The 27826-nt window shown below is 53.8% G+C and overlaps 1 protein-coding gene across 13 annotated transcripts in view; it reads right to left on the reverse strand.

The window, feature by feature from the left end:
• MPRIP (myosin phosphatase Rho interacting protein) overlaps positions 1–27826 on the reverse strand; it is a 175583-nt gene that overhangs the window by 49120 nt on the left and 98637 nt on the right. For 10 of the 13 annotated variants that reach the window (XM_063799700.1, XM_063799703.1, XM_063799696.1 and 7 more), the window contains 9 exons: positions 26171–26309; positions 25267–25380; positions 22845–22901; positions 21550–21618; positions 18705–18794; positions 14499–14608; positions 9909–10479; positions 7556–7672; positions 996–4802 (listed from right to left, as the gene is read on the reverse strand). In XM_063799700.1, coding sequence (XP_063655770.1) covers positions 996–4802; positions 7556–7672; positions 9909–10479; positions 14499–14608; positions 18705–18794; positions 21550–21618; positions 22845–22901; positions 25267–25380; positions 26171–26309 — 5074 coding nt within the window. The remainder of the gene's footprint in view (positions 1–995; positions 4803–7555; positions 7673–9908; positions 10480–14498; positions 14609–18704; positions 18795–21549; positions 21619–22844; positions 22902–25266; positions 25381–26170; positions 26310–27826) is intronic. The other 3 variants (XM_024350457.3, XM_024350458.3, XM_063799697.1) reach the window with 2 other exon arrangements.

The following is a 27826-nucleotide window of genomic DNA, read 5'->3' on the forward strand; positions in this document are numbered from 1 at the left end:
ATGTGTAGGCAGGAGCAGTGGCAGCCACCTGGGAGTCAGGAGCTTGCAGCACAATGGTGCTGGCTGTGTGCGCGCCCGGCTCTGCCACATGAGCGTGGAAGGCACCACCTGAACATGGCTTTTGAGGTGCCTAGTCATCCTAGTCATTTACTGGGGCAGCTTCCTGAGTGGAAGGAACATAAGGGCACAGGTATCATGGTAAACTTTTGAGTCTAAGGGATGATGCTTGACAGCCACACATGGTGGGTGTGGCCTGCAGCTACAAAGGGTGGGGCCAGACAGCTGGGCCTCCACTCAGCCCACCACCACCTCCAGGGCCTGGCATTTCGCCTTTGTGCTCCAGGACCTCAGGGGCGGGGATGCAGGACAGTTCTGGGGAAAATCTACTTGTAAAGGTCCTGGGGAAGGGGACAGGAGTGGCTGGAGGCTGTGCTCCGTGGGAAAGTTCTTCTCACCAGAGCACACATCAAATGCCAGTTCCAGAGAGGGACCCTCTGCCCAACTGTGCTCTCCTAGGGCAATCAGGAGGAGACTGCCCTCCAACTGGGCCCTGGCTCTCCGGGGTGTTGCTGTGAGTACAAGGCTGTCCTCAGGCAGCTGCCTCAGATTTGGGCTGGGACTGGGCCAGACGGGGTTCCCGGGGCAGGGGCAGGAAGGAGGCAAGGCTGGCAAGGGGATTGGGGGCTGCTCTCAGGAACACGGAGAGGCCGCATTAGGCAGGCAGAGAAGTGCTGGAAAGACTACGTGCTCCTCTCCCACCAGGGACCCTGGCGGCCCTCCTGCTAGTTCTCCTCCTGGTGGAGGACACTGGGGGATGCCGAACAAGAGGCTAAGCCTGCGGCCCAGGCCCTGCTGAGACCACACCATGGCTAGCAAGTAGAGGGACAGCAGCATATCCCCTCAATTCTGCCTGCACGGTAGCTGAGCCAGACGTCCCCACACCCACCCCATTATCAAGGAAGATCTGCTCTGCAAATTGAATGGGGCGTTAAGACCTTAAGGCTCTCCAAGTCCCTCTGGTACTTCTCACGCAGGGTGGCCGCGTCGCCCTCCAGGTCCTTGTGTCCCAGCTCCTCCCGCATGACATCCATCTGGGCCTCCAGCTCCTGGATGCGCTCCCTCAGCCCCGTCATGGAGTCAGCCTCTCCCTGGGTGGCCTGCCAGTTGGGGGCAGGGGCTGGCAGGGCCTTGGGGTGTGGCCCCTGGTGGAGGCAGAGGGTGTCCTGAAGGCACCTCAGGCTCTGCGAGTAGTGCTCCTGCAGGGTCCTCAGCTCCTCCTCGTGGATCGTCTGCAGCTCCCGGACCTTGAGCTGGAACCTGTCCTCCAGGGTCTGTATCTGCTCGCCATGATGCCTCTCCATGTCCTGCCTGTCTCTGACCGAGGCATCCAGCTGGCTCAGGACCCGGCTGCGCTCAGCCTGCAGTGTGCTCTCGGTCCTGGTCAGCTGCTCCACCACACACCGAATCTCCTCCTCATACCTGCCCCGCAGGGTGAACATGCTCATGCTGTGCTTGCTCTCTGCATCCTCCAGACACTGCTGCTGATGGTCTAGCTGGGCGGCCTTGGCCTTGAGCTCTGCATTCTCCCTTTCAACAATGGCGATCACATCCAGGTACTCGCTCTTCTGCTTGCGGAGAAGCTCCTCGTACTCCTCCCTCAGGGCCTGGGCTGCCTGTGCCTGCTCTGAGCAGGAGGGCTCCCGGGTTTGCCAGGACTCCTTGCAGAGCTGGAGCTCCTTCTCATATTCTAGCCGGATTCTGCAGGACGCATAGCAAACCTGGGCCTGAATAATGGCATCCTGAACCAACAATGAAGAATACTGACCGAGGCCTCCCAAACAAGTGTTATACGAGAGACTCTGGGACACCTGGAGAAGCTTCTGGCAATCTCTCAGCGATTCCACAGGTGGCAGAGATGGTAAGGCAGCCGCTATCTCCTCTAAGAGGCTGGCCTTCTCCTTCAGCTGCTGGGCAAGCTCCTCCTGAATAGCAACAAAGGCCCCAGGGCTCTGGTCAGACACATGGAAGGGCTCCTGAGAGCCGTCTGAGTCTCGGCCCAGGACTTCTCCTAAGGGGCTCAGGTCCCAGGACAGCTGAACACCATCTTCATGGCCCGCTGGAAGCCTGAGGGCTTCCAAGACCTGCTGCATCACTCTTTCAAAGTCTGGGGTTTGGTAGGCTCCCAGGATTTCCCTCAGCAGGCATTTGTGCTGCTGCAGGGCCGTCTGGGTGCCCCGCAGGGTCTCCTGGATGCTCTGTAGCCTGCGGTGGAACGACTCCCTCACTGACTGTGTGGCAAAGCTGAGCTCTGCCCTGACCCATGTGGCATTGGCCAGGATGGGGGCCAGGCCCTGTGGGATGCTCTGCTGCCCGTCTCCTGAGGCACCGACTGCCTCTCCTCCCAGTGTCCCCAAGTGCTTCCTCAGAGACTCAACCTGGCTCCAGAACTCACCATCCACTAGGACCTTCCTGGCCCAGGTGTCTACGGGGGCCCCAGCAGATTCCATCGGTGGCTGTCCTGACCAAGAAATCTCATGGAGCATTCGGGAGACATCTGATGTTGTGTTCTTCAGGGAATCTGCTATCTGGCTGATGAGCGAGGCCTCCAGAGCAATCTGGTCAGAAAGAAGCCTCACCTGCTCCTGCTCTGTCAACTCAGACTGGGAGCACTGCTGCAGGGAGGCAGGCTTCCCATTCTCCTCGGTGCCACCTGTCTCCAGCTGTGCACCGGCCCCGCCATGGGCTGGGGCCGGCCAGTGCTGCAGGGCTTGGATGGCGCTGACGAGTGCACTCTCCACACTGGCCAGGGAGGCTGCGCGTGCGTCCTGCTCATCCTCCTGGCTGGCCCTAGGCAGAGATCTCAGTTGTTCTCGGCAATTTTCCAGGCACATCAGGGCCTGACTATTCTTGACCTGGAAGTCCCCAAGCTCTCCAACATGCCCTTCAACCCTCCTGGCCCTCTCCTGCCTCTCCTGCTCCAGCTGGGAGGCCAGTGCGCCAACCTGGAGCAGGCTGGCGCGGAGCTGCTCACGCAGCTGGGCCTCGGTGCCCGCCCACTGGTGGTGCAGTGCGAGCAGTGCCTCACGGCTCTGACCCTGCTGGCTCTCCAGCCTCACGGTCACATCTTTGAGCTTTTCCTCTGTGACATAGAGCTTGGTCTCCAGGGAGTGGATGATGGAGAGGTACGTGTCAGAGTCGCCAGTTGCAGGCAGTACACTGGGTGCAGGCTCTGAGGACATGCTTTCTTCCGAGGGTGACCGGTCCTGGCTGGTGTCGGAAGATGTGCTGCTGGTCCAGGTCTTCTCAGACCCTTCGGGGTGAATGTATCTTTGGCACTGGATTGTGGAGAACCGGATTCTTTGCCTTTTAACACCAGGTGCCCCCTGGTCGAGTTTGGCTGTGCCCTGCTGATGGCCCTCCCTGTCAAGCACTTCCACTGACTTTGGGGGCACCATGCTGTCTTCCCTACTGGGGCTGCCATCACCGTACTCCTCCCCCGGAGGAGCCCCCAGGTCCTCGTCCTCATCCTCGAGCCTTGTGTGTGGGAGGCCTAGAGGTGCCCTAGTGGCTTGGACTGGTTGGCCCGGGAGCAAAGTGCCATCCCTTTCTGTCTCTTCAGGGGTACTCCGTGGCTCTTCCATGTCCTTTGGAGATTCACTTGCAAATTTCCTTAAAATCTCTTCTTTTGCCTGGAGCTTAATTTCTGTTTCCTCTAAGCTGCTCCCCAAGGCAACCATTTTAACCAAAGCCTCATTGAGGTCCTGCTCCTTCTTCTCCAGAACCTTCTCATGTGCTTCCTTAATGCGCTCCAGCTCTTCCTCCTTCTCTCTCAGCAGAGTGTGCATGCTCTGCAGCTGGCTGGAGACCCTCTGGTAGGAGTGCTCCAGGCTCTGGTTGTCAGCCTCTCTTCTCCTCAGCTTTTCCCGGAGCTCAGCCACATCCTCGTCGGACGTGGCCACGCGCTCTGTCAGCTCCTGGAACCGCTGCCTGAGGAGGTCCCGCTCGTCACAGAGGCTCTGCACGTGCTCTGCGAGCCTGCGCACGCTGGCCTCTCGTGCCTCCAGCTGCTCCTCCAGCTGGTGCACCTGCTCACTGCCCTCGAAAGTGGCGCTCAGCTTCTCCTTCTGCAGGGTCTCCACCTGCTGTGCCTGACCCTGCAGCTGGTCCTCATAGGCGCTGGCCTTGTCTTCCACTTCCTTTAGGTTCTGCAGCAATGCCTGCTTCTCCTTCTCACAGCTCTCCAGCAGCAGCTCGTAGTTTCTCTGCAGCTTCTCCTCCATCAGCCGCTGCGCCTGCTCACTGGCGCCCAGTTGCTGGCTGAGGTCGGCAATGCGCTCCTGCAGCCTCTGGACCTCCTTCTGCCGGTCCCGCTGCAGCGCCTGCTGTGTCTCCAGGCCCCGTAGCTCCTGCGTCTTCTCCAGCAGCAGGGCCTCAGCACTCTTGAGCTTCTGCTCGCTAGCCCTCAGCTGGCTGCTCAGCGCCGCCTCGCTGTGTTGCCGCTCCTCCAGCTGCTCGCGGACCCGGCCCTGCTCCCGCTTCAGGTCGCCCTTGAGCTTGGCCAGCGCCTGCTCCTTGATGGCTAGCTCAGCGGCCGCATTGCTGAGCCGTGCCTGAAGGCTCCGGATCTCAGCCTCGTGGTGCCGGATCGTGTCCTTGGCCTCCCCATAGCTACGCTTCAGGGTCTGAATCTGGTGTGTAATCAGCTCCTGGCGCTGGCACTGGGCTTCAAGCTCACTTTGAAGGTCTTGGTTGACTCTATGGAGCCTCTGCCAGGCACCCGATGGGGAGGCGGCCACTTCAGTCTTAAAAAAACCGATTAAATACTGGTTAGTAACACTCGGGCCTCCCAGTTCTGAGTGTCACACCTCTGGCCAGGAACAACCACAGAAAGCTCCTTGATGGCTTTGGCTTTTATCCTTTGTACAACTTTATTTTTTTTTCCCATTAAAAAAATCCAACAAATTATCTTTTTTTTTTTTTAGTAAGTAGCTGCTTCCAGGTAAACAGAAAACATGGACAATAACATCAGAAAACAGCTTTAACCAAACAACTTCTAGGAGAAATAAACCAAACAAAACTGAATAATGGAACACACTAAGAAGCAAAACAAAGACTAAAGGACAAGAGAGCACCAGGAAGAGGGACAGGCGGGAGGAGCACAGCACCTGCAGCTGTTTGTTTCACAAAACAAAAAGTACGCAGTCTTGACAACAAATCCTAAACAAGCGCAGGACACAAGGTGTAGGTAAATGATGCCACTTCCTTCTAAGACAGGAGGAGAAGGAAGGAAGGTAACACTCGGGAGATGTCAGCAAGGTGACATCCAAACATTTTCCTGTGGAAAGTGTAGTCAGTCCTCTAGAGTAACAGGAAGAACTAATCTCTACCTGTAAGAAGTCAAAACAAGGGGGGAACGGGAACCATGGAGTAAGATACAATAATCAACAAAACAAACAAACCTTTATGGAGTTCAAAATAAGAAAAAGTGAAGCATGCAAAAACAAAACACAACGTAAATGAAACAAAACTCCCCACACTGAAAGGCATGCAGAGACAGAACTCATTAATATAGGGAAAAACAACACAAACAAGAGTGAGCCGAGCCCAGCCTAAGAATCTGGCCTGCCTATGGCTCCCTCTCGGTCTGCTGGCCGGGGAAGCCACAGATGTGACACTCAGTTATGTTAAGTTCAAGTTACACTTCACACTCAATGTCCAAACCATGCAAGCTCCTCCCAGCAGTTAGTGTAGCACCCACCCCAGTAGCTGGCTCCTGACCCTTAACCCCACAGACCCCCTGCTCATTCTGAGTCGTGATTAAAAGCATTTCCAAAGCATAAAGGGTGGTGAGAAGTCACAGGTTATTAGACTTAGGGAAAAGGTATTAAAGACCAGCTTTGCCCAGTGCTGACCAACAGGGGCTTCAGTGTAGGCTCATGCAATTATGCAAGTTAGACAAAGAGGTAGGTTCCTAGGTTAGCAATGTGCAAAGTCCGCTGCTTAGTACAAGTTGAGTATCCCTTATCCAAAATACTTGGGACAAGAACTGTTTCGGATTTTAAAATATTTGCATTCTACTTACTGGGTGAGCATCCCCAATCCAAAAATCCAAAATCTGAAATGCTCCAGTGAGCATTTCCTTTCAGCATAATGTCAGCGTTCAGTTTTGGATTTTGGAGCATTTCAGATTTTCGAATTTGGGATGCTGAACTTTTATCTTTACTACCTGATTTGAAGCCAGTTCTTATAGGATGAGGCCCAATCAAGAATTAAAAAGATGCTCCTCAAACCTGGAGGGCAAGCGCAAATGACCTTGGCAGGGAGGCCCACAGGGAGGCCCTGTTCACCAGGTCTGAACAGGGCATGGCAATGACTATGGCAGAAGAGGCTGGAGAGGAGAGTCTAGGGCACGTGGGGCAGAAAGAAAGAGAAGGCCCAGGGAGCACACAGGAGAAGAAACAGCAGAGAGTCTGCAAAGAGGCAGACTATGGTCAGAGGCCAGCTGAGTGCCCCTGTTCCATCTGCTGCCTGGGACAACTCAGACCAAGGTCAGCGCACTGCGGTCTGCAAATGTAGACAATACGTGACAGAGACTCGGGGTCTAAGAGCCGGAAGGGCCCTCAGGGATCACTGGGTCTAAGTCTACACAGGCAGCAGACTGCCGCTGTAGAGGAGGGGACACGTGCACTTGCTTTGGGGGTCAGTAGCAGGGCCAAGTCTTGAACCTAGGACCTTGATTCTAATGTTATACCCTCAGCCTTTGCCGAGAACTTAGGCTCCCTGTTCTGGTACCCCACTTCACTTCTCCTGCAGTATTTATATATCAATCTTCCTATCACAATCTCCTCTACCACTCAATGGGGACAAGAGTATATCTGTTTTATGCCCGATACCTGGCACAAGGCCTGGCACGCTGCAGGAAAGTCAGCAGACACAGGCACGCCCTTGGGCCAGGCTAGCTCCAGCCTTGTGACATCCCTATATCAGGGCTCTGTGGTACAGGATCTCAGTGGAGGTATCCCGGGGTTGGGCTAGTAGTGGTAAGAGCCCCAGCTCTGCCTGCCAGGTGTGGTATAGAAACAGATGGGAATGGGGTCCAGTACTAGCTTTGCCACTGACTTGCTGTTGGTTGTAAGCAGGCACTGGACTTGCTGTGTGATTCAATGTCTTCAATCTGTACAATAGGTCCAATATTACTATAGTGAAAACTATGAGAAATCACATGCAAATGTATGGTATTTACAATAAATGTATATTGGCTACTTTCAGAGTCAAAGGGAAAGGTCACCAAAATCATTTTATTACCAAAAAAAGTCCTTAGATATAGAGGTTTCAGGGAGATTCCCCAAAATGTCATACCAGGAGGGAAAAACAAACAGACCCCCCCAAGCACATTGAGTGTCCAGTCCTGTGGCAGAAAAGCCCAGGGGCATGAGCTCCTGGGAGACAGCCCCTGCTCAGCCAAGTTTTGCACACTCCTAGCCTGCCTGAGCATGAACCCTTCACACTGAAGCTCCTGAGCGCACCATGGGCCACAGCAGCCCCTCCACCCTACCTGCAGCACGTAGCCCTCACGGGCGCTCTGCTCCCGGCCCAGGGCCACCCTCAGCTGGTCCTGCAGGAGCCGGTTCTGCTCCAGAAGGTCTGAGGCCTCCTTCTGGCTCTGCTCCAGCTGTTGGCAAAAAGACACACACTTTTATGCAAAATGACAATGATAAACAAAGCAGCTGCACAGCACAGACTCTTTCACTGCTCTTCCATGTGGCCCAAGAGTTTTGGAGTCTCCACATTTCAGCAGATGTGCTGATATGGCCTTTACCAGCAGCATTTGGAAGTGAAGGTTCCAATGCAAGCCATCAGTAACAATGGCAGACTCGGTACCTTATGGGGACCAAGGGACTACCTTGTCCTTCCCTACTCCAGGCACCCCTGGATGCCCACATACTTCCCACACCTGCTCAAGGTTCCAACGTGCACGCCCTATATAGGTGCCAAGGCCCATACGGGGTGTTCATTTCTGAGAAGGGGAATGTGTCCACTGGGGAACAAGGGTTTTGCATCTGCATCTGGAGGAAGCACCCCATGGGGTCCTTTGGGTGTCCTCACCTGGTCACACAGGCCAGGCTAGGCTCTACAGGGACCACTGTGAGTGGTGACCCCAAGCAGGCCTCACTCCAGGGCCCACTATGGTCTCAACTGAAACCACTCCATCTGACCAGCTTTACATGATGGATTCCACAAAGTTCTGTTTGCAAAAAGGGTTCCCGCAGTTCCCTCAAACAAGGTGTGGATACCCATGAGTAAGCCATTTTACACTCTTCTTGCTTTCAACAGCTTCAGCTACTCATTCATCCATCCACCTCTTCCCCACACACCTCCCAGGTGCCTCCTGATGCCTGGCCATGTGCAGGGCTACCCAACCTGCTCCCAGAGCTCGTGCTGAGTGGAGCTGTGTGTGTGGTGGACAGTCAGACCAGTGTCGCCCAGGGTGCTGACAGACTGTGCTGTGAGAGGCGGGGAGACCCCTGACTTTAATTATTTTTTTTTGAGATGGACTCTCGCTCTGTCGCCAGGCTGGAGTACGATGGCGCGATCTCAGGTCACTGCAACCTCTGCCTCCTGGGTTCAAGTGATTCTCCTGCCTCAGCCTTCCAAGTAGCTGGGACTACAGGAATGCACCACCATGCCCAGCTAATTTTTGTATTTTTAGTAGAGACGGGGTTTCACCATGTTGGCCGGATGGTCTTGATCTCCTGACCTTGTGATCTGCCCGCCTCGGCCTCCCAAAGTACCGGGATTACAGGCGTGAGCCACCATGCCCAGCCGACCCCTGACTTTTAAACAGTGAAGACTGACCCCCCAGATTGTTGAGCCAGTGTGTCGCCTGCTGGCTGGCCCATTTTGGTAGCCTGAAGTAATGTGAGTTTCAACTGTTATTTTATTTCATCTTGCCTTTGTTACTTGTTAATGGATGAGGAAAATGAAAAAGTACAAGTATTAGTGCTGGTGGTAACTCAGCCTCATACAGTTAATAAAATACAAAAAAGATGAGAAGCTTGAGGCATACCCAAGTGGCAAATCTTTAACAAGCTACTTACGTAAGAGAACACATTTGAAACACAGTGTTGAAAACTGTCCCTAAATGGAGAGTGAAACAGGGAGTTCTACAAAAACTGTAACGCTACACCTCCCCAGCTATGAGACTCCCTGCCCAGACATGTCAATCTACCACTGAAGTTCTGCAGACTGGATTTCTGGATACATTTCCATGAAAGAACATCTTATTTTATAGTTCGGGGGCCAGCTTGCTCATCTATGTACCTAGGTGCACTGAAGGCCTCGTGGAGGAGTGACAGTCACAGGGCAGCCTTCATCCACAGCCTACTCTGCCTCACCACTGCCTTCTGCTTCACATCCTCATGACCTAGGACCCAGCTGTCATCTCCTGCTGGATGCCCCTGGCTTCAGATCTGATCGGCCATCCCCAAGCCACTGTAAGAGCACCTGGGGCTGGTCTCTGCCTACAGCTTTGACCTGTCCAAGCCAGGGCTGCGTAATGCAAAAGCCTTGCCCTGCTCACGCCCCTCCTGCCAGCGGGAGTCAGAACGAGGAAACCATCTAGGCCCTGCAACGTCGCTTGCCTCTCAATGGCAGGGGCCCCCACCATCGGAAGAATTCCTCTGTGCCTGGAAGGCCCCTTTCCCTGCCCTGCATGCACTGGCACGCTCCCACAGCTCTCAGGTCTGCCTCAACTATGAGGACTCATCTATGCGTCTGTCTCCCCTAGGGGTCTGCAAGTCCCTCTCGGGTAGGACTGTCTAGATGAACCCCTCAGGCCACAGCTGGGCACAGCTGATGCTCTGAAAAGGCTGCTGGGAGCGGGGGGGGATCTGGTCCCAGGCTATTACCTCCTTCTCGAGCAGAGAGGTCAGCTCATGTGTGGAGAGCCGGTCACCCCCATCTTCAGAAGACAGGTGGACGGGGGCGATGGGCACCTGCTTCTCTTCCCGGAGAGGTGTGGTCTCCACCTGATGCCACCGCTGCTCGATCTCCACGTGGACGTTATGCGTTTTGAGGTCGCTCACAGGCAGCCCTGGGCTCCGGTCCACCTCCATGCGCAGGGCTGCATCCTCAGTGCCTGGCCCGTCTGTGGCGTCGAGCATCCCAAAGCGCTTGCGGCGCTCCTCCCGCCTCCGTGCACGCTCCCGCTCCAGCTCCCCAGGCTCCGCCTCAGGGCGCAGGGGCTCGTGGGTGTCAGCAGGCCCCACGCCGCCCACCCGCTCCTGAGCCAGGGCCTGCTGGATGGGACGGAACTCAGCCCAGTCAAAGGTCTTGGAGCGGCCCTCTCGCCTCCGCTCCCGTGCGCGGCTCCTCTTCTGCTCAGGGTCCGGCTCCCCCAGCTCTGCCTCTTGCTTCTCAGTAGGCCTCGGGCAGGTCTCAAAAGAGCAGCTGCTCTTGTTTTTTTCCTCTGGCAACGAGCTGTGGGGCAGGAGGATGGACATAGCCTGTCAGGGGCGGCTCTGGTGTCGCCTGCCAGGCAGAAGCTGCCAACGCTGAGCCACGACCCAGCCCCTGTGGGCACCACATCCTTTTTCTATCCTAATCCCAGCTTCCTAAGTGCAGGGAGGACAGGAATACTCTGCCTTTACCCCACATCCCTTCCCAAACTGGTTCTGAGTGGGGGAGGGGGAGGGGGACGGGGAGGGGAAGGGGAAAGGAAGGGAAAAGAGCCTCAGAAAGCTGAGGTTTCCCACATAATGACACTGGGGGGGTCCCTTGACTGAAGAGGCTGTGAGGGGCTCACTGTGGTGGTCCTGTTGCCAGGGTATGGAGCCAGGGGAGTCCCAGGACTCCCACAGCCTCAGAGGCAGGACGGGCCAGCCCTGCCTTGCTCAGGGCCAAAAACTACATTAGGCTGCACCTGGGCACAGCCACCGTACCTGCCAGGTGAGGCCTGGGCCCTGTGCACCCCTGGACTGGACAGTGGTGACAGAATGAGGGAAAACTAGCACTTCTCTAGAAAGGCTTACCTTTTAATAAGCAGGTAACGTGATCAGATCTATGTTTTGTTTTGTTTTTTTTGAGATGGAGTTTCACTCTTGTTACCCAGGCTGGAGTGCAATGGCGTGATCTCTGCTCACCACAATCTCTGCCTCCTGGGTTCAAGCGATTCTCCTGCCTCAGCCTCCCAAGTAGCTGGGATTACTGGCATGCGCTACCATGCCTGGCTAATTTTGTATTTTTAGTAGAAACGGGGTTTCTCCACGTTGGCCAGGCTGGTCTCAAACTCCTGACCTCAGGTGATCCGCCTGCCTCCCAAAGTGCTGGGATTACAGGCATGAGCTACTGTGCCCAGCCTGAATCTATGTTTTAAAAGCCCAATCCAGCTGCTGGCATGACAGATGGATCAGTATGAAAGGCTGGGACCTCCTATGGGTGAGGGAAACAGGAGGCCCAGGTGGCCACGAGTTCACACCATGCAGTAGCCAGAGGCTTGGAGAGGAAGGCAGAAGGGGAGAAGGACACTGGGTTACCTGCCACCTTGAGCAGGCAAGCGGCAGCCAGCAACGGGACATGAGCTGTGCAGGTCGTGCTCATGGTGCTGCTACCTGCCCTGCAGTAAGTGGAGTGAAGCCAGGTCTGCCTGAGGAATCCATGTCTAGTCCCCATCTGCTAGAAGCAGAGATTCCTGGGGAGGCCTCGTCTGCAGTAGGGCAGGGACAGGGACATTGCTGATGGCAATTTGTCAAGGAGGCTGGGAGTGTTTGAGGCAAAGGTTTGTAGACTCTAGAGATAGGCCCCACAGACTGCCAGCTGGTCCGAGGCTGACTGAGTGGCCCCTAATCTCACCCAGGCCCTCAGAAGGCAGTTGCAAGCCCACCTGAGGACAGTGAGGGCCCAAGGAGGAGCTCCAGGGAGCACATGTGTTTCAATTAGGGCCAAAAGGAAAGGAGTCTTTAGAGAGAGAACCAAGGAAAAGAGGAAATGGTTGCCGTCACCACCTGGAGCAAGGGTCACCTGTCCAGGCAGCAATCGAGTGAGAGGCAAAGTGCTTCACAGCAACAGGATCTGCAGGTGTCCACTGTAAGAGCACGCTAACATCTGGATGAAAACGACACAGGGCAGATCTTGTGACGTCACTGAACTAAGAGCTCCTGGCCATGGAGAGTGTCAGGGTGACACATAGGGCAGGGCATGCATGGAGGCCCCCAGCCTGGCCCTGACAGCCGCCAAAGTCACAGCCACACCAGAACCGGCCGCACTCCCTAGGAGAAACCTCCCCACAAGGCTCCTCTAGTGCCAAAGGCGGGAAGCACCCTGCAACTTCCCCACCCCAGGATTTCAAGATGGCGATGAGAGCAGGACGAGGACAGCAGCTTCTGAGACTGCAGTTTGTTTTCATGCCTCCTTGAGATTTTGCCTGGCAGCACTAAAAAACTCACATTTTTCCTCAAATAATAAAAGCCTACACAGAGGAAGAATAAATGCTGAAAACAAACTGGTGGAGGGTGAGCACTCTACCAGACTACGCAGATATGCTAGGTTATGAAGTAATTCTTAGTCAGGAGGCCAACTGCCAGGTCAACTTTCATGTGAGAGCAAAACCCTTGTCTCCTCATTCATTCCCCTGGGCCCATAGCCCCTGCACGCAGGGAAGCAGGCACTCAAGCGTGGAGGCGCCTCTCCTGAGCTGTGTGCAGGCACAGGCATGTGCACAGGTGCATTCCTGACACCTGCCCTGGGACATCCCAAAGCTGACTTCTTCCAGACAGGATTGCCAATCTACGGCACCGAGCCCAGGCCTGGCTGGGAAGAGGGGCAGGAGAGGACCTCAGGCCAGCTACCCATATGCACTGCCCACCACTCCCCATCCTGGACCCCCGTGATAAGCTCTGTCTGCTGCCAATAGCTTGGGCAAAGAAGCTGAGGCCTTTCTCACTTTGCTCTGGTGGCTTCCTAAAGGTGCTTGGAAAAGAGCACTTAGCTTGTCAAGCTTGGGTGTCTGCTCCTGATGGGAGAGCCATGGAAGCAGTAGCTGAGGCCACCACAGGATGTGGCCCCTGGAGGGCGGGAGAGCTTGCTGCAGCTCTGGGTGCCTCCTGCTGGCTGTGCACGAAGAGGACTTGTCACGAGACAACAAGCCAGCTCTCTGCATAGGATCCTGAGAGACAGAGGGCAACCTGTCCCGGTCACGGCCTCTTGGCCTTACTAGACAGTGTTTGTTTAATAAATGAAGTCATGAACAAATGACAGACACAGAAAAGAGGACTATAAAGAAATCAATTTAGGAGTTCTTTCCTTCTTATGTAAAGAGGTGTGGAGTCCGCAGGAAGAAGGCAAAGGTTTGGATACAGAATGTGCCTTTAGGCCGGCTGTGGTGGCTCATGCCTGCAATTTCAGCACTTTGGGAGGCCAAGGCGAGTGGATCACCTGAGGTCACGAGTTCAAGACCAGCCTGGCCAACATGGTGAAATCCCGTCTCTACTAAAAATACAAAAATTAGCCGAGTGTGGTGGGTAATCCCAGCTACTTGGGAGGCTGAGGCAGGAGAACTGCTTGAACCCACGAGGTGGAGGTTGCAGCGAGCCGAGATCACGTTATTGCACTCTAGCCTAGGCAAGAGAACAAGACTCCATCTCAAAAAAAAAAAAAAAAGAACACGCTTTTAGGTCAAAGCTTCCATGGACAGCCCCCGCTGTGACACTGCCACACCCAAGCAGCCTAACCCACAGCACAAGAAACACATTCGAGATGTAAACTACATCACATGACCTGAGAAATGGCACCAGAGGTGCTCAGATGCATGGAGGCTCTGAAGGTGGGGACGGCAGAGTTCTGGCCATCAAAGGACCAGCCCCCACACTGGAATCTTCTCTGCTTTTTTTGTTTTGTTTTGTTTTAGATATGTCTGAGTCTTCTGATTCTCCATCTTTTAAAATGAGAACTAGGTCTTTAACCTTCAGGGCAGGAGGAAAAAAGCCCAAAGCAAAATCTGAGACACATGAACCACAGAATGCTAAAACAGGAGAGGGTTTTTCAAATTGGCTGCACAGAAATCAAACAGACGTAGGAGTGAGGTGAAAAGAAGGCCAAGACAAAGAAGCACTGGGTGGTCTATGGATGCCGCACACGGGGCCACCCTTAGAGCAGCAGAGCCCAAGGCCTGAGAGCACCGACTGCGGGGCTCAGGCTGGTCTGGCCAAGTGCCTGCTGACACAGATGGAAGATTCTCCACCAAAGCCCAGTTCTAATGACCAGCACACATGCTACCTGCAAGATGAAATCGCTTGGGCTTAAAAGAGAAAAGAACCAGAAATGTTTGTTCTGATCACTTGGGACAGGAACCTGAGCAACAGAAGGACACAGGAAGGAAGGAGCAGCAGACTGGGATGCATTGAGCTCAGGTCTCAGACTTCAGACCTGAGTCTGACACTGCCCTGGCGGGAGTGGCACCCACAAGAGGCACAAAGGGCTCCCTGGTGTCTTCACCATCCTACCTGGTCACATCCGGGGCGGTGGTCGGGTGCACGTGCTTCATGATGGTCTGGATCCAGTTCCGCCGAATCCCAGATGTCATGGCCGACAGGGTAAACTCGCCCTCCTTTGTCTACAGAGAAAAGATGAGGCACCATCAGTGACTGTCCCCTAGGGTGCCTGCTGCCCTCCATCTCCAAAGAAGCTCCCTGCACTGGGTAAAGTCCCACAGGAAAGAAAGGCTGTGACTGGGTGACCCTTCTAGGAGTGCCACATGTGCCCACTACTGGGACATGAGGGAGCTGGAGAGCAGGAGACGGCAAAGCTGTGGGAGGGACGTGTATTTGTGGCAATGGTAAATCCGGTATCTTCTCTCAGTAACAAGCTCACAGTTACTGAGCACCCACTACGCACCAGCAGCCTGTCCACTCAGACAGAGGAGGATGCAGCACCCCTCTTTAAGGAGTTCCCAGCCTCGGGGGAAGGGCAGAATCAGCATGTGCTGAGCAGTGGTGGAGGTGGGGAATCCGGAAGGGCGTGTGTGTTGGGCGTGGGGAGTGGCACCTGCAGTCTGCACTCACACAGGCACATGGCATGATGGGCCCAGGGAGTGGTTAAGAACAAGGGGTATCAGGGTCTTGTTGGTGGCACTGAGAAAAGGCAGGGAGACCTGCTGGGTGGTTACTGCAGCTGTCCAAGTGATGAGAATTAAGGTGATGGCAGGGGACAGGGCAGCTCAGAAGTAACAAAAGGGGTATGGACAGTGTCTGGCTGGTTGGGTTGGGGAGCACCTAGGATAAGCCCTAGACTCCTGCTTGGATGAGGTAGAGTCTAGGGCTTGTCCTCGGTGCTTGTGCAAGGTAGCAGGGGAGGAGGCTGTTTTGGGCGAGGAACGGGGCAGCAGGTAGGACAAAGCAGCAAAGAGCACATGGCTCTGGGACATGACCGCTGCGCCCCTGAGCAGACCTGCCTGGGTACCAGGCAGGGGAGGGCCAGTGGCCTGCATGGAGCTGGAGGCCTGCTTCTGCACCTACAGGCACCTGCCCAACAGAAGCGAGGGCTGCAGCCCTGAACCGAGAGCTGCTCACAAGCAGACTCAGCAGCCAGGTCAGTAGGGAAGCTGACGGCAGGATGCAATCATGAGGATGGTTTTCGGATGGGTGCTAGTGGCCTGGCCAGAAGCCAAAACAGGAGATCACGCACCGGCCTGACATGCCACAAAGCACAGCTGGGAGGGACCTGACCTGCCCCCCCACATGCCCGATCAAGACACCACCACTGCCCAGCTCGGTCCTCCTTCATCAGTTCTCATATCCATGTGAGCTGAGTTGGGGGGGTACCACCTTCTCCTGGGTCCATCCTTCTCCACTCCCAGGTGTGGGCGTTGCTGGAGTTTGGCCTCAGCACTCCACATACAGCTGTTTTCTCCAGCTGAATTTTCTTTCCCAGTGGCTGCCTAATGTTCTCTGAGAGCCCATCATGCCTCAAATGGATCACAGCTGGAATTCCAGGGGATCCCCCTGCTTCTGTGAAGTCAGCTCTTCTGCTGGCTTCTAAGTGGGCGGGGCCTTCTTGCCAGGTCCTGGCCCTGCCCTCACCTCTTCCTCCCAGGTGCTGCTCCTTCCTTTCTTGCCCAGCTTTACCGTGCCAGCCTGGTTCCTTTCTAATGGACCTGCATGTCCCGCCAGACATGTATCATGAACGCACAACTGACTGGCATCTTCTAACACCCTTCAGTGCTCTCCACAAAGGCTGGACCAGCGCCAACCTGACTCTCCACCCAGCACTCTAGCCCCAGACTGGCTCTGTGCTCTCTGTGCCACCAGGTCTGGAGTCCAGTCTGGGACATGCTTTCACACTCATCCCTCCTGCTGAGCCTTGAGGGATCCTTCTCCAGGAAGCCTCCCCCAGGAAGCCTTCTCCACACTGGAAGCATCTCCTCATTCCTTAGAACTCTCAGTAGTTGGGGATCACCAAAAGTCATCAGGATAAGCCCTACCAGGGTGAAGTGAGGAGGGGTTGATCAGTGGGTGAGAGTGGCTGATGCCCTCATTTGTCACTAGGAGAGCGGGGTGAGTTCTCAGACTTCAGGTGTGCCCTGCCTGGAGAAAGCTGCTCATGAAGATGGGAGGTGGACGGCAGGAGAGGAGGCTCACCGGGCACTATGCCCGCCTACCCCTCCCACAGCGGATGAGGACAGAGGAGCCTCGAAACTTGGGCAGTGCAGGCCACTAAGAGCAGACAACTCACACCCGGCCCTGGTGCCAGGCTGTCAGTGTAGCCTCCAACTGTGACTCAGCTCCTCTCGCAGATGCCTGCACGCAGGAAGCCACAGCCAGCAGCCCAGTGGGCTGGCGGCCAGGATTTTCTTAGTAAATGAACACACTGGCCTTTGGGTCTATACTTCAGTCTCCTCTAAGTTGGGTCAAACTGAGTCAGCCCCAAATACTGGATCAACTCTCAACATAGCAATAAAATTGAGTTTCTGGGCCCCAAAATTTGAAGGTATGACCCTGCTACAGGTGAGCCCACCAGAGTCTAGCCTTGTGTGAGAACCAAGTCCCAGGGCCAGGGCCCAGCCCCATGGGGGCAGCTCTCTACTCATCACACTCTCCACCCATCTTAAAGCCCTTGCGAGTGACGAACTAACTTTACCCAAAGAGAGGCCTGGCCTCTGTCCTAGCTCCTGGGAGGTAACTTCCAAACCTTGGAATTTCCTGAATGACTAGTGTCTTTGTTACTCATGGTGGTACCCTGGGACCCCACCTAACACTTCATGCTGACAAGACAACTCAGGGTAGAGGCTGGCCTGGCCAGAAGCAGGAAATTAGAGGAAACCCATTAAATCAGAGGGTTGGGGTTTGGGCCATGTGAAAGTAGCCAACCATGGCGGGAAGGGCTTTAGGTGGAGTTCAACTATGAGGACAACAACTCCATCAACCACAGCAGCTAAAGAGCCTCCTAAAACTCAACACCGGGGCTCAGGTGGGCTTCCGGGCAATGCTCTGCGCACTGCCCCACATCAGGGCTAAGAGGACACCGTGTCCCCAAGGATGCAGAAACTTTTGGCATCTGTGACTCCCCCAGTCCCAGATTCTACTCCACATGGCTCTCCCTTGGCTGGTTCTGACTTACATATTTTCTCTATAATAAAACTCATTGTAAAGACAGTACTTTCCTGAATCCTGTGAATCATTCTAGTGAATTTTTGAAACTGAAGGTGGTTTTGGAAACCTCCGGACTCACAACTGGTGTCAGAAGTGGGGGCAGGACTGGGCACAGTGATTCATGCCTATAATCCCAGCACTTTGGGAAGCCAAGGCAAGTGGATCACTGGAGCCCAGGGGTTCAAAACCCTCCTGGGCAACATGGTGAAACCCTGTCTCTCTAAATAATAATAATAACAATAATAATAATAATAATAATAATAATAATAATAATATAATAATAAGCTGGGCATGGTGGCATGCACCTGTAGTCCCAGTTACTCTGGAGGCTGAGGTAGAAGGATCGTTTGAGTCTAGGATTTCGAGCCTGCAGTGAGCCATGATTGTGCCACTACACTCAAGCCTGGACAGAGAGTGAGACCCTGTCTTGGGGGAAAAAAAAAGAAATGGAGGCAGATGTGGCAGTCGGGAGGACTGTGCTCTTAACCGGGAGTCTGGCTGACTGCAGGCAGTCCTTGATACACACAGTTTTGAAGAAACAGCCAATAAGAACCATTTTGTCCTACCAATAAGATTTTTTTTTTTTTTTTTTTTTTTTGAGAACAGTGCAATGCCTTGCTCATCTGAGTACCTCACAAGATTTTGGGAAAAAATAGCCTTGTAAGTAAATGAATGAACAAACACATGAATAAGTGAGTAAAAAGCGGATGTAAATAATTGACTAACACTTTCATTCTTATTCCCCATACCCCACATCCTTCCAATTGCCCCAACTCCAGCATTACAAAAAACAAAAGAAAAAAGGAACCTTCAGAAACAAAAAAGCTTTAAGCAGTCTTCAGAAAAAAGATACTAACGTCTAATGTACTGTTCACATCACGAATTGGGGAATAGGGTCAGGTGCCACAGGACAGAGGTGTCAAGGGTAGTGGGAAAGACTAAGTGCTGACCACACACACTGCATCAGGCCTGTCCAGAAGTGCCCCCAGCCCAGACATTAGGCACTGTGACATGCATCCCTGCCTGTCAAGCCTGTGGCCCCACTTCCATCCCTGGACTCACATGTATCTGGAAGCCATAGTTTCTCTGAACTGGATACTCTGTGACATCGTAACATGCGGACAAGTCAATTTCTCCATCCAAGTCGGCTGCCTGCAGAGGGAAGTGAGAATGTCTTGAGATTTTTAGGAAGTAGAACCAATGCCTAGATGAGCAAATTTCCGTAAGTGATTTCTGCACTGACTTTACTTTTAATAGTATACACACTGACAAGTGAGGACACCGTCTATCCTACTACTGCATGACCCGGGCCCCTCAGTGGATGCAATCACACCACCATTTGTCCCTGTATCCAGCCAAAGATAGTCCACGCCAGTGGTCCTCAAACATGCTGCTGTTGAAATCCCTTCACACTCTTAAAAACTGGTGGCCCTAGAAGAGCTTCTGTTAGGTGGATTTCGTCTATTGATGGTATTTACCATGTTAGATATTAAAATGTAAATATTTAAATATTTTTAATTTAAAAATATTTAAATATATTTTAAAATATATTATAAAATATATTTTATATATTTAAATATATATGAAAATATATATTAATATAAATGCAAAATTTAAATATGTTCATTTGAGAATAAAATAAATTCATTTTAAAATAAAAATCTGATTTAACAATCAGTGATAAGAGTCACATTGCTTTGAATTTTTGCAAATCTCTCTAACATCTGTCTTCAGAAAGGACAGCTGGATTCTTGTTTCTGCATCCCATCTGTTCAATACGGAAGTTTTTTTTTTTTTTTTTTGAGATGGGGTCTTGCTCTGTCACTCAGGCTGAAGTGCAGTGACACGATTTCAGCTCACTGCAACCTCTGCCTCCCGGGTTCAAGTGATTCTCTTGCCTCAGTCTCCCGAGTAGCTGGGACTACAGATGACCACCACCAAGCCCGGCTAATTTTTGTATTTTTAGTAGAGACAGGGTTTCACCATGTTGGCTAGGCTGGTCTCAAACTCCTGACCTCAGGTGATCCGCCTGCCTCGGCCTCCAAAGTGCTGGGATTACAGGCATAAGCCACCGTCCCCGGACAACAAAGGAAGTATTTTTAATAGCTTTTTCAGTTAGTTGTGGCTGTTCTTTGACAAGCAGTAGGCTCTTAAAGGTTAACTGCAATGTGGTATCTGAAATCATGCCCATGAACTCTCTGTACTGTGTTACATTAAAACCCAGGCATGCTTTTGTAACATTAGGTATTGGTCACACGGAAAATATTGTTATGTACAGCTTCCAATTGTCTACACATTTCATTATGTAATATTAAAATATCGCCTTTGCTAATACCACCACCTATTTCATCAGGAGAGTGTAAGTAAAGGGAAGTTCATGATGGTGAATACAAATTTTCCCAAGTTCTAATTTTTGCTTGGAAGCTCAAATTATATCACTGGCAACAAACTCTGTCAGTTGTTTTCCTTAGAGGAATGAGCTAACTTGGTTCATTTTCATGAAAATATATGCCAAACACCCAAAATTAATGACCACAGTTTTGCCTATCAGTTGTTTTTCAAGTAAACGTGGTGCTCCAAAAGAAGCTGCTAGTTCAGCTGGCAATTCAATCACACAAGTCCTTTCCATGAGAAAGCCTGCACACTCTAGTATGCAGCCAGGCGATGCTTACTTCCCATTTCAAATCACAGAATATTAAAAAGATGGGCATTTAAAGATTGAGGCTTCATAAAATTAGTAACTTCTGCTGCTCCTTCAAGGACCTTATTTATTTTAAAACAATTATTTATTTAAAATGTATGGCAGTGAAGAATCCAGTGACCACTGGTCCAGCCTGTTGCTACAGATGGGGCTGTGCCAAGTGCTAGTGGCTTTACCTCCCATTGCTTTTGCACCATCAGTGCAGATGGTCACACGCAAAAAAAAGTCAATGACATCTTAATATTACAAATTATTTTAACCACCACTGCTCTCCTGAAAGGGCCTTAGGGACCCCCAGAGGTCTACAGACCACACTCAGAAGTGCTCTTCTATGCACACGCAACCAAACACTTACATAGGCTCCTTACTTCCCCAACGCTGGACACCACCAGAGGCCCACCGCCCACACTCTCCTACCCCTACTTCTTATCACTATCACCTTTTCCCCTTCAGTCTGTAAAGACTGGCTCAGAGTATTTAATACATATCCCGGCCCTTAATGATGGGTGTTTAGGCTCTTTCTAATCATCTGGCTGTTACAAATGTGTGGGAATGACTAAGCTGAAACAGACGTTTTTCCACATGTGGGAGTTATCTGAGGGATTCCTGGAGTGGAACTACTGGGGAAAAGGCAAAAGAGACTTGCCAAACTGTTTAGAAGAGGTTATTTTATTTGTAGGTGAAGAAAAAAAGAACCCCTTCTATTTGGTCCTTGACCACAGAATCAGGACTGTCCAGGGGCCCAAAAAAGCTCATCTATCATATCCTGTCCTTGTCCAGAAGGCAGGGCACAAGATGTAGTTCAATTCTTCCAACTCCATTTACCATGAAATCTCTTTGTGGAAAAAACAAAATTGTTCATCCTGAGTTTTCAAATTTCAGTGTTTTTCAAAGAACAGAGAAAAGAAAAGCTGCCCAAACCCACTGCACTGGGCACTTAATTCAAGGGCTTGACGAAGCCCAGCATCACAGCCAGGAAAATGATCACAAGGACAAAGGCTGGTCTTGTGCTCACCTTCCCACCAGGTCGGGACTGGGAAACCCAAGAGGGCAACATGGACATACCTTCGGCAAGGTAACACCACCGAAGGGCGCTGTCCTCAGAAGTGGGGACATTAGCCCAGGGGGAAGCAGATCTACTAGCCCCAGATGCCGCCTGGACCCCTCCAGCTGTCTCCACAGCAGAGGCAAAGCCCAGACACTCACCTCCTCAGCCACTGAATCCCTGTAGTATCTCAGGCTTTGATCGGCGAGGACAAACCAGTGTTTCTTCCACTAAAGGGGAAGAAAAGAAAAATGACTCGACTACCAACTCCTATACAGCATGTCTGCCACGCCACAGCGGTGCGCAGCCAGAGCCTGTGGGGCCCTCCCAGAGCACAGGGAAAGCAGGGGACAGGCTGGCCCCTCCCTTGACAGCATACAGAGGACTCTGCTCGGACTGCAGGCAGCCATGCGCTCACACCCTCAGGACGCTCACTAAGCTGTGACCCTCCAGTGAAGAGGCAGCACAGACAGCTGAGCAGGCCTCGGCTGTGGGCTCTATGACCAATGGTGTGGCTGGTGGCCAGGCCGTGCGGTCCTCAGTAACTACAGAGGCTGCAGACAACAGGCTGGGCCCATCAGAATGGAAAGGTGGCTGTGAAATGGCATCTCCACCAGCAGGTGGCAGCCCACAAGCCACGGCCATGTGGCCTCCTAACCAGCAGGGGTAACTAACCAGCTAGAGACCAAGTCTTCACTGTGAGCAGTAACGAAGGGAACTTGAGTCTTCATGCCAGGCCAAGGGCATTTGATATGGAGGAGAAATAAAGAGGATGTCTTGGGATAGCAGCTCAGGAAGCAGGAAGGGAGTGAGGATGGGCTGGGCATCAGGGCCTCTTAGGTAAGGACCCAGCAGGCTTTTCTTCATGCCTCCTTGGGAGGCCTGGCCTTCCAGCCCACGGCACAGGGTCAAGGTGGGCTGGCAGGTCCAGCCTCAGATGGCTCTTCCTGCTTGAGTCTGATGGCAAGAATGTACCACGTTTGCTCCTTCCAGGGCTAACACTGCCACTGCAGCTGAGGGGTCTCTGGCATGAGAGTCTTGCAGTGCTAGGCTACTGTCTACTTGGCTGGCTTGCATGGAAACACAAGCCAATCCCACAGCCAGAGAGTTTCTTTGTCCCTGGGGAAGCCAGGCCCCTAAACAACTTTTAGGAAAGATCACCAGGTGGGGGCTAGTGTTACAAGGCATCCCTAAGGCCGGGCCAACACCCCCTTGCCATCAGCAGACAGGCCTACCGAGTGCCCCTCCAGAGCACCCCCCACTGCAGAAATGAAGGCTGTGTGCCTGCACTTCTAGGAGCAGATGGGAGTCTCAGCCACAGCCCTGGTCATGAAGACAAGGGGCATGGAGGAGGAAGGCATGGAGCCAGCACTTGCAGACTGGCTGGGGACAAGGACAGCTCACCCTCACCCTGTCCCCAGACCCCTCAGGGGCCACGGCAACCCTGCACACTCACCTGGCCGTCCTCATACTGCTTAGTCAGCCAGCCTTTCTTGAAATTCAGCAGGTCGGGCTGAGAAAGGGAGAAAAAAGAACAGCTCAGAGGAAACTCTTCTAGTGTCATGAGTGTCTGATGGGGCCAGTATTTCTGTCCAGATGAGGCGGGTACCAGGAAAGGGGTTTCTCCACCTGCCAGACAAGCCTGTGCAGCCCCGTCACCCTGGTGGGTGCTGCCCGCAACCAGCCTTCTGTAGGCACACGCGACCTTGAGGAAGGAGAAGCTGGGCTTGGCAGGCTGGCAGGAGAGAAGGTATGGTCTCATTGCCCTGTGAGCAGTGTGGGCTCCGGCCTGTACAGGGCCCACTGCACAGGGCCTATCTGGGAGGCAGAAAACAAGCCCAGATGAAGAGTCACAGAACATTTTATTTGAAGGGAAACATCTGCAGGGAAGGCTGAAAGGAGAATTGATTCAAAAGTTCTTGCAGAAGCCACAGGAAGCCTGGGAAACAGAGACGTGCGGTGTTGAGGAAGCAGCAGCTGCAGCCCCGCTGAGACCCTCAGGCCATTTCTCCACCAGGAATAGGCTTGACCTGTATTCCCCCACAAGAAGCAGGATGGCAGACAGGGGGGCAGCGCCCAGGCACAGCGCTCTGTCCTTCCTCCACCTGTGCCGCCCAGACACACCTGGGCCCTGAGGAACAGCCTGAGACAGCACTGCCATCTACAGCCCACCTGGCTGGCCCCACAGAGACATGGGTCACCCTACCTCTGGTCCCAGGTGCTCTCCTTTCTACAGCCATCTGAGCAGAAGCTAGCTTTGATGTCTGTTTGTATTATTCCAAGGAGTGAGAGTGAGAACAGGCAAGATTTGTCAGGATAACTACCAGAACAAAGCGCTCTGGGAGCCTCTGCTCAGAACCCTGTCTCTGAGGAGTGAGGGAGGAACCACAGTCCGCCGCTGCCTAGGTCTGGCCAAGACTGACCCAGATAGATAAGAAGTCCCTCTACAGAGCCCTGTTTCAACCCCAACGTCCTGCCAAGCTGTGCAACTGTCCTTGCCGCCAGAGTTATTTGAAGCACCCAATCAAAAGCAACACTGTGAAATTAGGACACCCTACCCCAAGTAGCCCCTTAAATAGGGAGGTCCTCTCCTGCAAGCTTGTAGTTGCCATTGCGGCACAGGACCTGAGACGTGGGACTGCCACCTGCCCCCTCTCTGACAGCCTGCTTAGCTTGCAGATCTTTCTTTTTTTTGAGACGGAGTCTCGCTCTGTCGCCAGGCCAGAGTGCAGTGGCGCGATCTCAGCTCACTGCAACCTCCGCCTCCCGGGTTCAAGCGATTCTCCTGCCTCAGCCTCTCAAATAGCTGGGACTACAGGAGCGCGACACCACACCCAGCTAATTTTTGTATTTTTAGTAGAGTCAGTGTTTCACCATGTTGGTCAGGATGGTCTCGATCTCTTGACCTCGTGATCTGCCCACCTCGGCCTCCCAAAGTGCTGGGATTACAGACGTGAGCCACCGTGCCCGGCCTAGCTTGCGGATCTTTAACAAAAACTCGTAATTTCCATATCATGGTTGTGCCATTGAAGCCAAGCCTGCAATCTGACCCCAATGGCAAGGCCTATGCAGGTGGGTTCCCTGCTGGTGCTCTCTGTTGGGGAAGGCGCTCCCAGCTAAGTTAACAGAGAAACAAGGAGTTTTGTTCAAGACACCTGAAGCAAAACCCAGACTGAAGGAAAAACCCAAACCTTACTCCTCCTCACACTCCATGTTACACATCAATCTGTGGTTGGCAGCCCCCAAGCCCTGGGGCAGGCCGGAGGCCCATGGTGAGCTGCTGTGCAGGCAGCAAGGAGGAGACAAGAGGCAGTGAGCAGGACCCAGGCTCCCCTGGAGGCTGAAGACAGAGCGGGTAGGAGCTGGGTCAGCATGCTGAGTTGGCCTTGCTCCTGTACCCTGACCACTCCTTCCGCACCTCTGTTGTCATAGCTCTGAGGCCCATGGAGAACCTGGTGCAAGGCCTGCTCTTCCACTTGAGGCATGACACGGAGAACGAGACAAGCTCTAGCAAGACGTGGCCTCTGCCTCCGAAGTGCCACAAAAAGCAATGCCCAAAGCCAGAGGAGCGGAGGGTCCCTGCTGCAGCCCTGCCGCCTAGAGTCGGGAGTCTGCCTGGCCGAGGTGGCCTCCTCCGCAGGGCCTCCTCCCAGAGCTCAGGATGCCATGGAGCCCTTGGTTCTGCTGGGACCAGAAAAGGGAAGAAACAGAATCTGTGTTCGACGGCCTGTGGGTCGGTGGGTGGGGGTGCTCACGGACACGAGGGCCTGTGCACAGAGGGACAGCTGGCATGGATGCATAGACAGAAACAGACAGCGCCTCAGAGTGACCAGAAGCAGAGGAGCACGGCCTCCGGAGGACGCGGCGCCTGGGCTCACCGTCACGGAGGGCTCCGTGGACCTCCTGTCCAGTGACTTGGCTCTTCGGTGTGGAGACAGGGGGGAAGCCGAGGCGTCTGGGAGAGGAGCTGGGGGGGCTTCATTGGTGAAGTCCTGTGGCAGAGAGCAGCCGCTGGTCAGTGCAGCCCAGGGCAATGTGGGCATGTGAGGGACGAGCTGGTGCTGTCCACCCCTCCAAGAGCCGCCAGGGCCTTGCTCCTGGCGAGGGGCAGTGATCTGCCTAGCCCCCATAGCAAGTCTGCAGCAGGGCCAGGACAGGACCCGGGTCCTGAGATGCCCTGGTTGATAGAGCAGCCTTTTCTTTTGGATTCCCAGTCACTGTCACTTTCCTGGCCCCACCCCATCCTCCAGCTTCTCTGGGTCACAGAAGGAAGAGCCGTGGGCTCTGTGGTGGCAGGTGGCAAGCTGTGGGCCAGACAGTAGGCACTAGGCACCTTGTGAACAAGAGAGAAGCCAGGAGAAGATGAGCTTAGACTTGGCCGGCTACAAAAGCAGCAGGCGGGTGCCCAGGAGGATTTCAGAAGCCGAGTCTACCTTGGGTTGAGTGGAGAAATGAGGGGTGTAGTTGTACTGAAAGAAAGAGTTAGGAAGGTGTGACATTCAGCCTTGTTGCTGGGCTGTCTCAGATAGGAAGAGAGTGATCCTAATTAAATCTGGGATCTAAAATGCATGAGAATATCCTTCAGCAGAGACGGAGAAGGCTCTGATATGAAGCTGCAGGAGACAGGCCTGCTCTCGAGAAGTCACTATGCAGAGGAGGTGGTTGGAGAGAAGCCTGGCAGGAGCACATCCCAGGCCTGTGTGGAGGGGACTTGGCGCATGGCGTGCATGCTGACCCGCCCCCGAGCCACCCCTGAGGTGCTGCCCGGCCCCAGGAGCTCACCCGCTTCCTAGGGAACGCCCTCTTCTCGCTGCGGCCCTGGCGTGTGTCGCTGGATGGTGAGGGCCCCACTGCATTGGTCTCCATGTGCTCTGCCTTCTCAATGTCCAAGGCCTCAAACTTTTCAATCACCTGGGACCTCCTGCAAGAGAGGACACGAGGCCCTGAGGTGGCAGTGAGGTGAGCTGTGAGGTGGCAGTGAGCCAACTCCTCCCATGCCCGGCCTGGCCCGGGCCTGATTCCCCTCAGGCTTGCACAGCACCGAGGTTGTCTAGACACGTGCTCAGCTGACCTGAGCTCTGCCTGCACCCCTCCACGGCCCTCCCTCCCATCAGGCCTGCGCTTGCCCCTACCCTCTGCCCCCGCGCTAGAGGCCCTGCAGGCTCTGTGGTGTTGACCCACTCGGCATTCACACAGCTTGGCACCCGGCAGCCTCTCCTGAGCCACAGACATGATCAAAAGGCAACCACCACCACGGAAGGCGGCCTCCATTCTCATTGCATCCCTCATGGATCACAGTGCAGCCCTCACCCCAAAATTTAGCAAGGAAGAGGCCCAGGAATTAACATTGTTTCTGCCAACAGTAAAAGGAATCAAAGACCAAATTAAAACAAAAACAAAGCAGGCTGATTTCATGTGAAAGGGCTGGCGGCCTCCTCAGGCTGTCTACGGCCGGAGACGGAGCTTAGATGGGGGCGAAGCGGGTGGAGGAGGCGCAGCGCCACCCAGCGGCACAGCAGGAGAGCGCAGAGGCAAGACCTGAAAGAAAACAAGGCTGGGAAATGAATACATGGAAGAGCGCTGCTTTTTCAAATCAAATAATGGTGAACCAAAATTATCCAAAGAATTAAAGAAGCAAAAACCCAAGGTAATCACTGAAGAGGGAGAGAGACCATGATTGTCCTCCAGCTGCAAGAAGTCACCCTGGTGGGGTCAGAGGTGGGGGACGCACCAGCTGAGGCTCAGCTCACGGGGCCGGGCCTGTTCTCCCAGGGGCACCTAAGTTACCTGGCGGGGAGGGTGTCACTGCTGCTCTGGACAAGAGGATAAGAACCCAGAGGAAGTGGGTGAAGGGCTCCCAAGCCTGGAAGCCTAATTATCTCCACAAGGAAGAGAGGAAACAAGATCAATTCCTGAGACCCCACCTCCCCCAAGAGGCCAGCTGCTTCTCAGGGAGGGCGAGGGAAAACTGGCTGCCTAAGGCGTCTTCACCCCCAGAGAGAGGAGGGCGAGGGCCCCGGGCTCTGCTTCCTCCCTGCGCTTAGACACAAAGTGTCTTCCTCAGCTCAGCTTCCTCCCTGCGCTTAGACACAAAGTGTCTTCCTCAGGAAAGAAGCTTGTGCCGGGCCAGCCTGCTAGAACCGGCAGCGGAGGCAGGCGCTGGGGTAGGGGAGCAGGAGAGGCCGCGGCATTGTGAGAGCAGGAAGCTAAGGAAGCTGCTGGAGTTCCAGGGCACCCAGGGAAAGCTTGGTAAGTGCAAGCCAGGCGTCCACCACACTTAAGCGATTGTGGTGGGATCTTGGTGAGATTCAAGGCTCACCAACAGGCCACTTCCAGGATGAGGGCTCCTCTGCCCAACACTGGGGCCTAGAAAGCCCCAGGAAAGCAGTGAGGAACTGCTGGGCTTTAACCTCATGCAAATCGCATGCCGTGGTACTG

The sequence above is a fragment of the Pan troglodytes genome, chromosome 19 (genome assembly GCF_028858775.2).
Source record: "Pan troglodytes isolate AG18354 chromosome 19, NHGRI_mPanTro3-v2.0_pri, whole genome shotgun sequence".
Lineage (NCBI taxonomy): Eukaryota > Metazoa > Chordata > Mammalia > Primates > Hominidae > Pan > Pan troglodytes.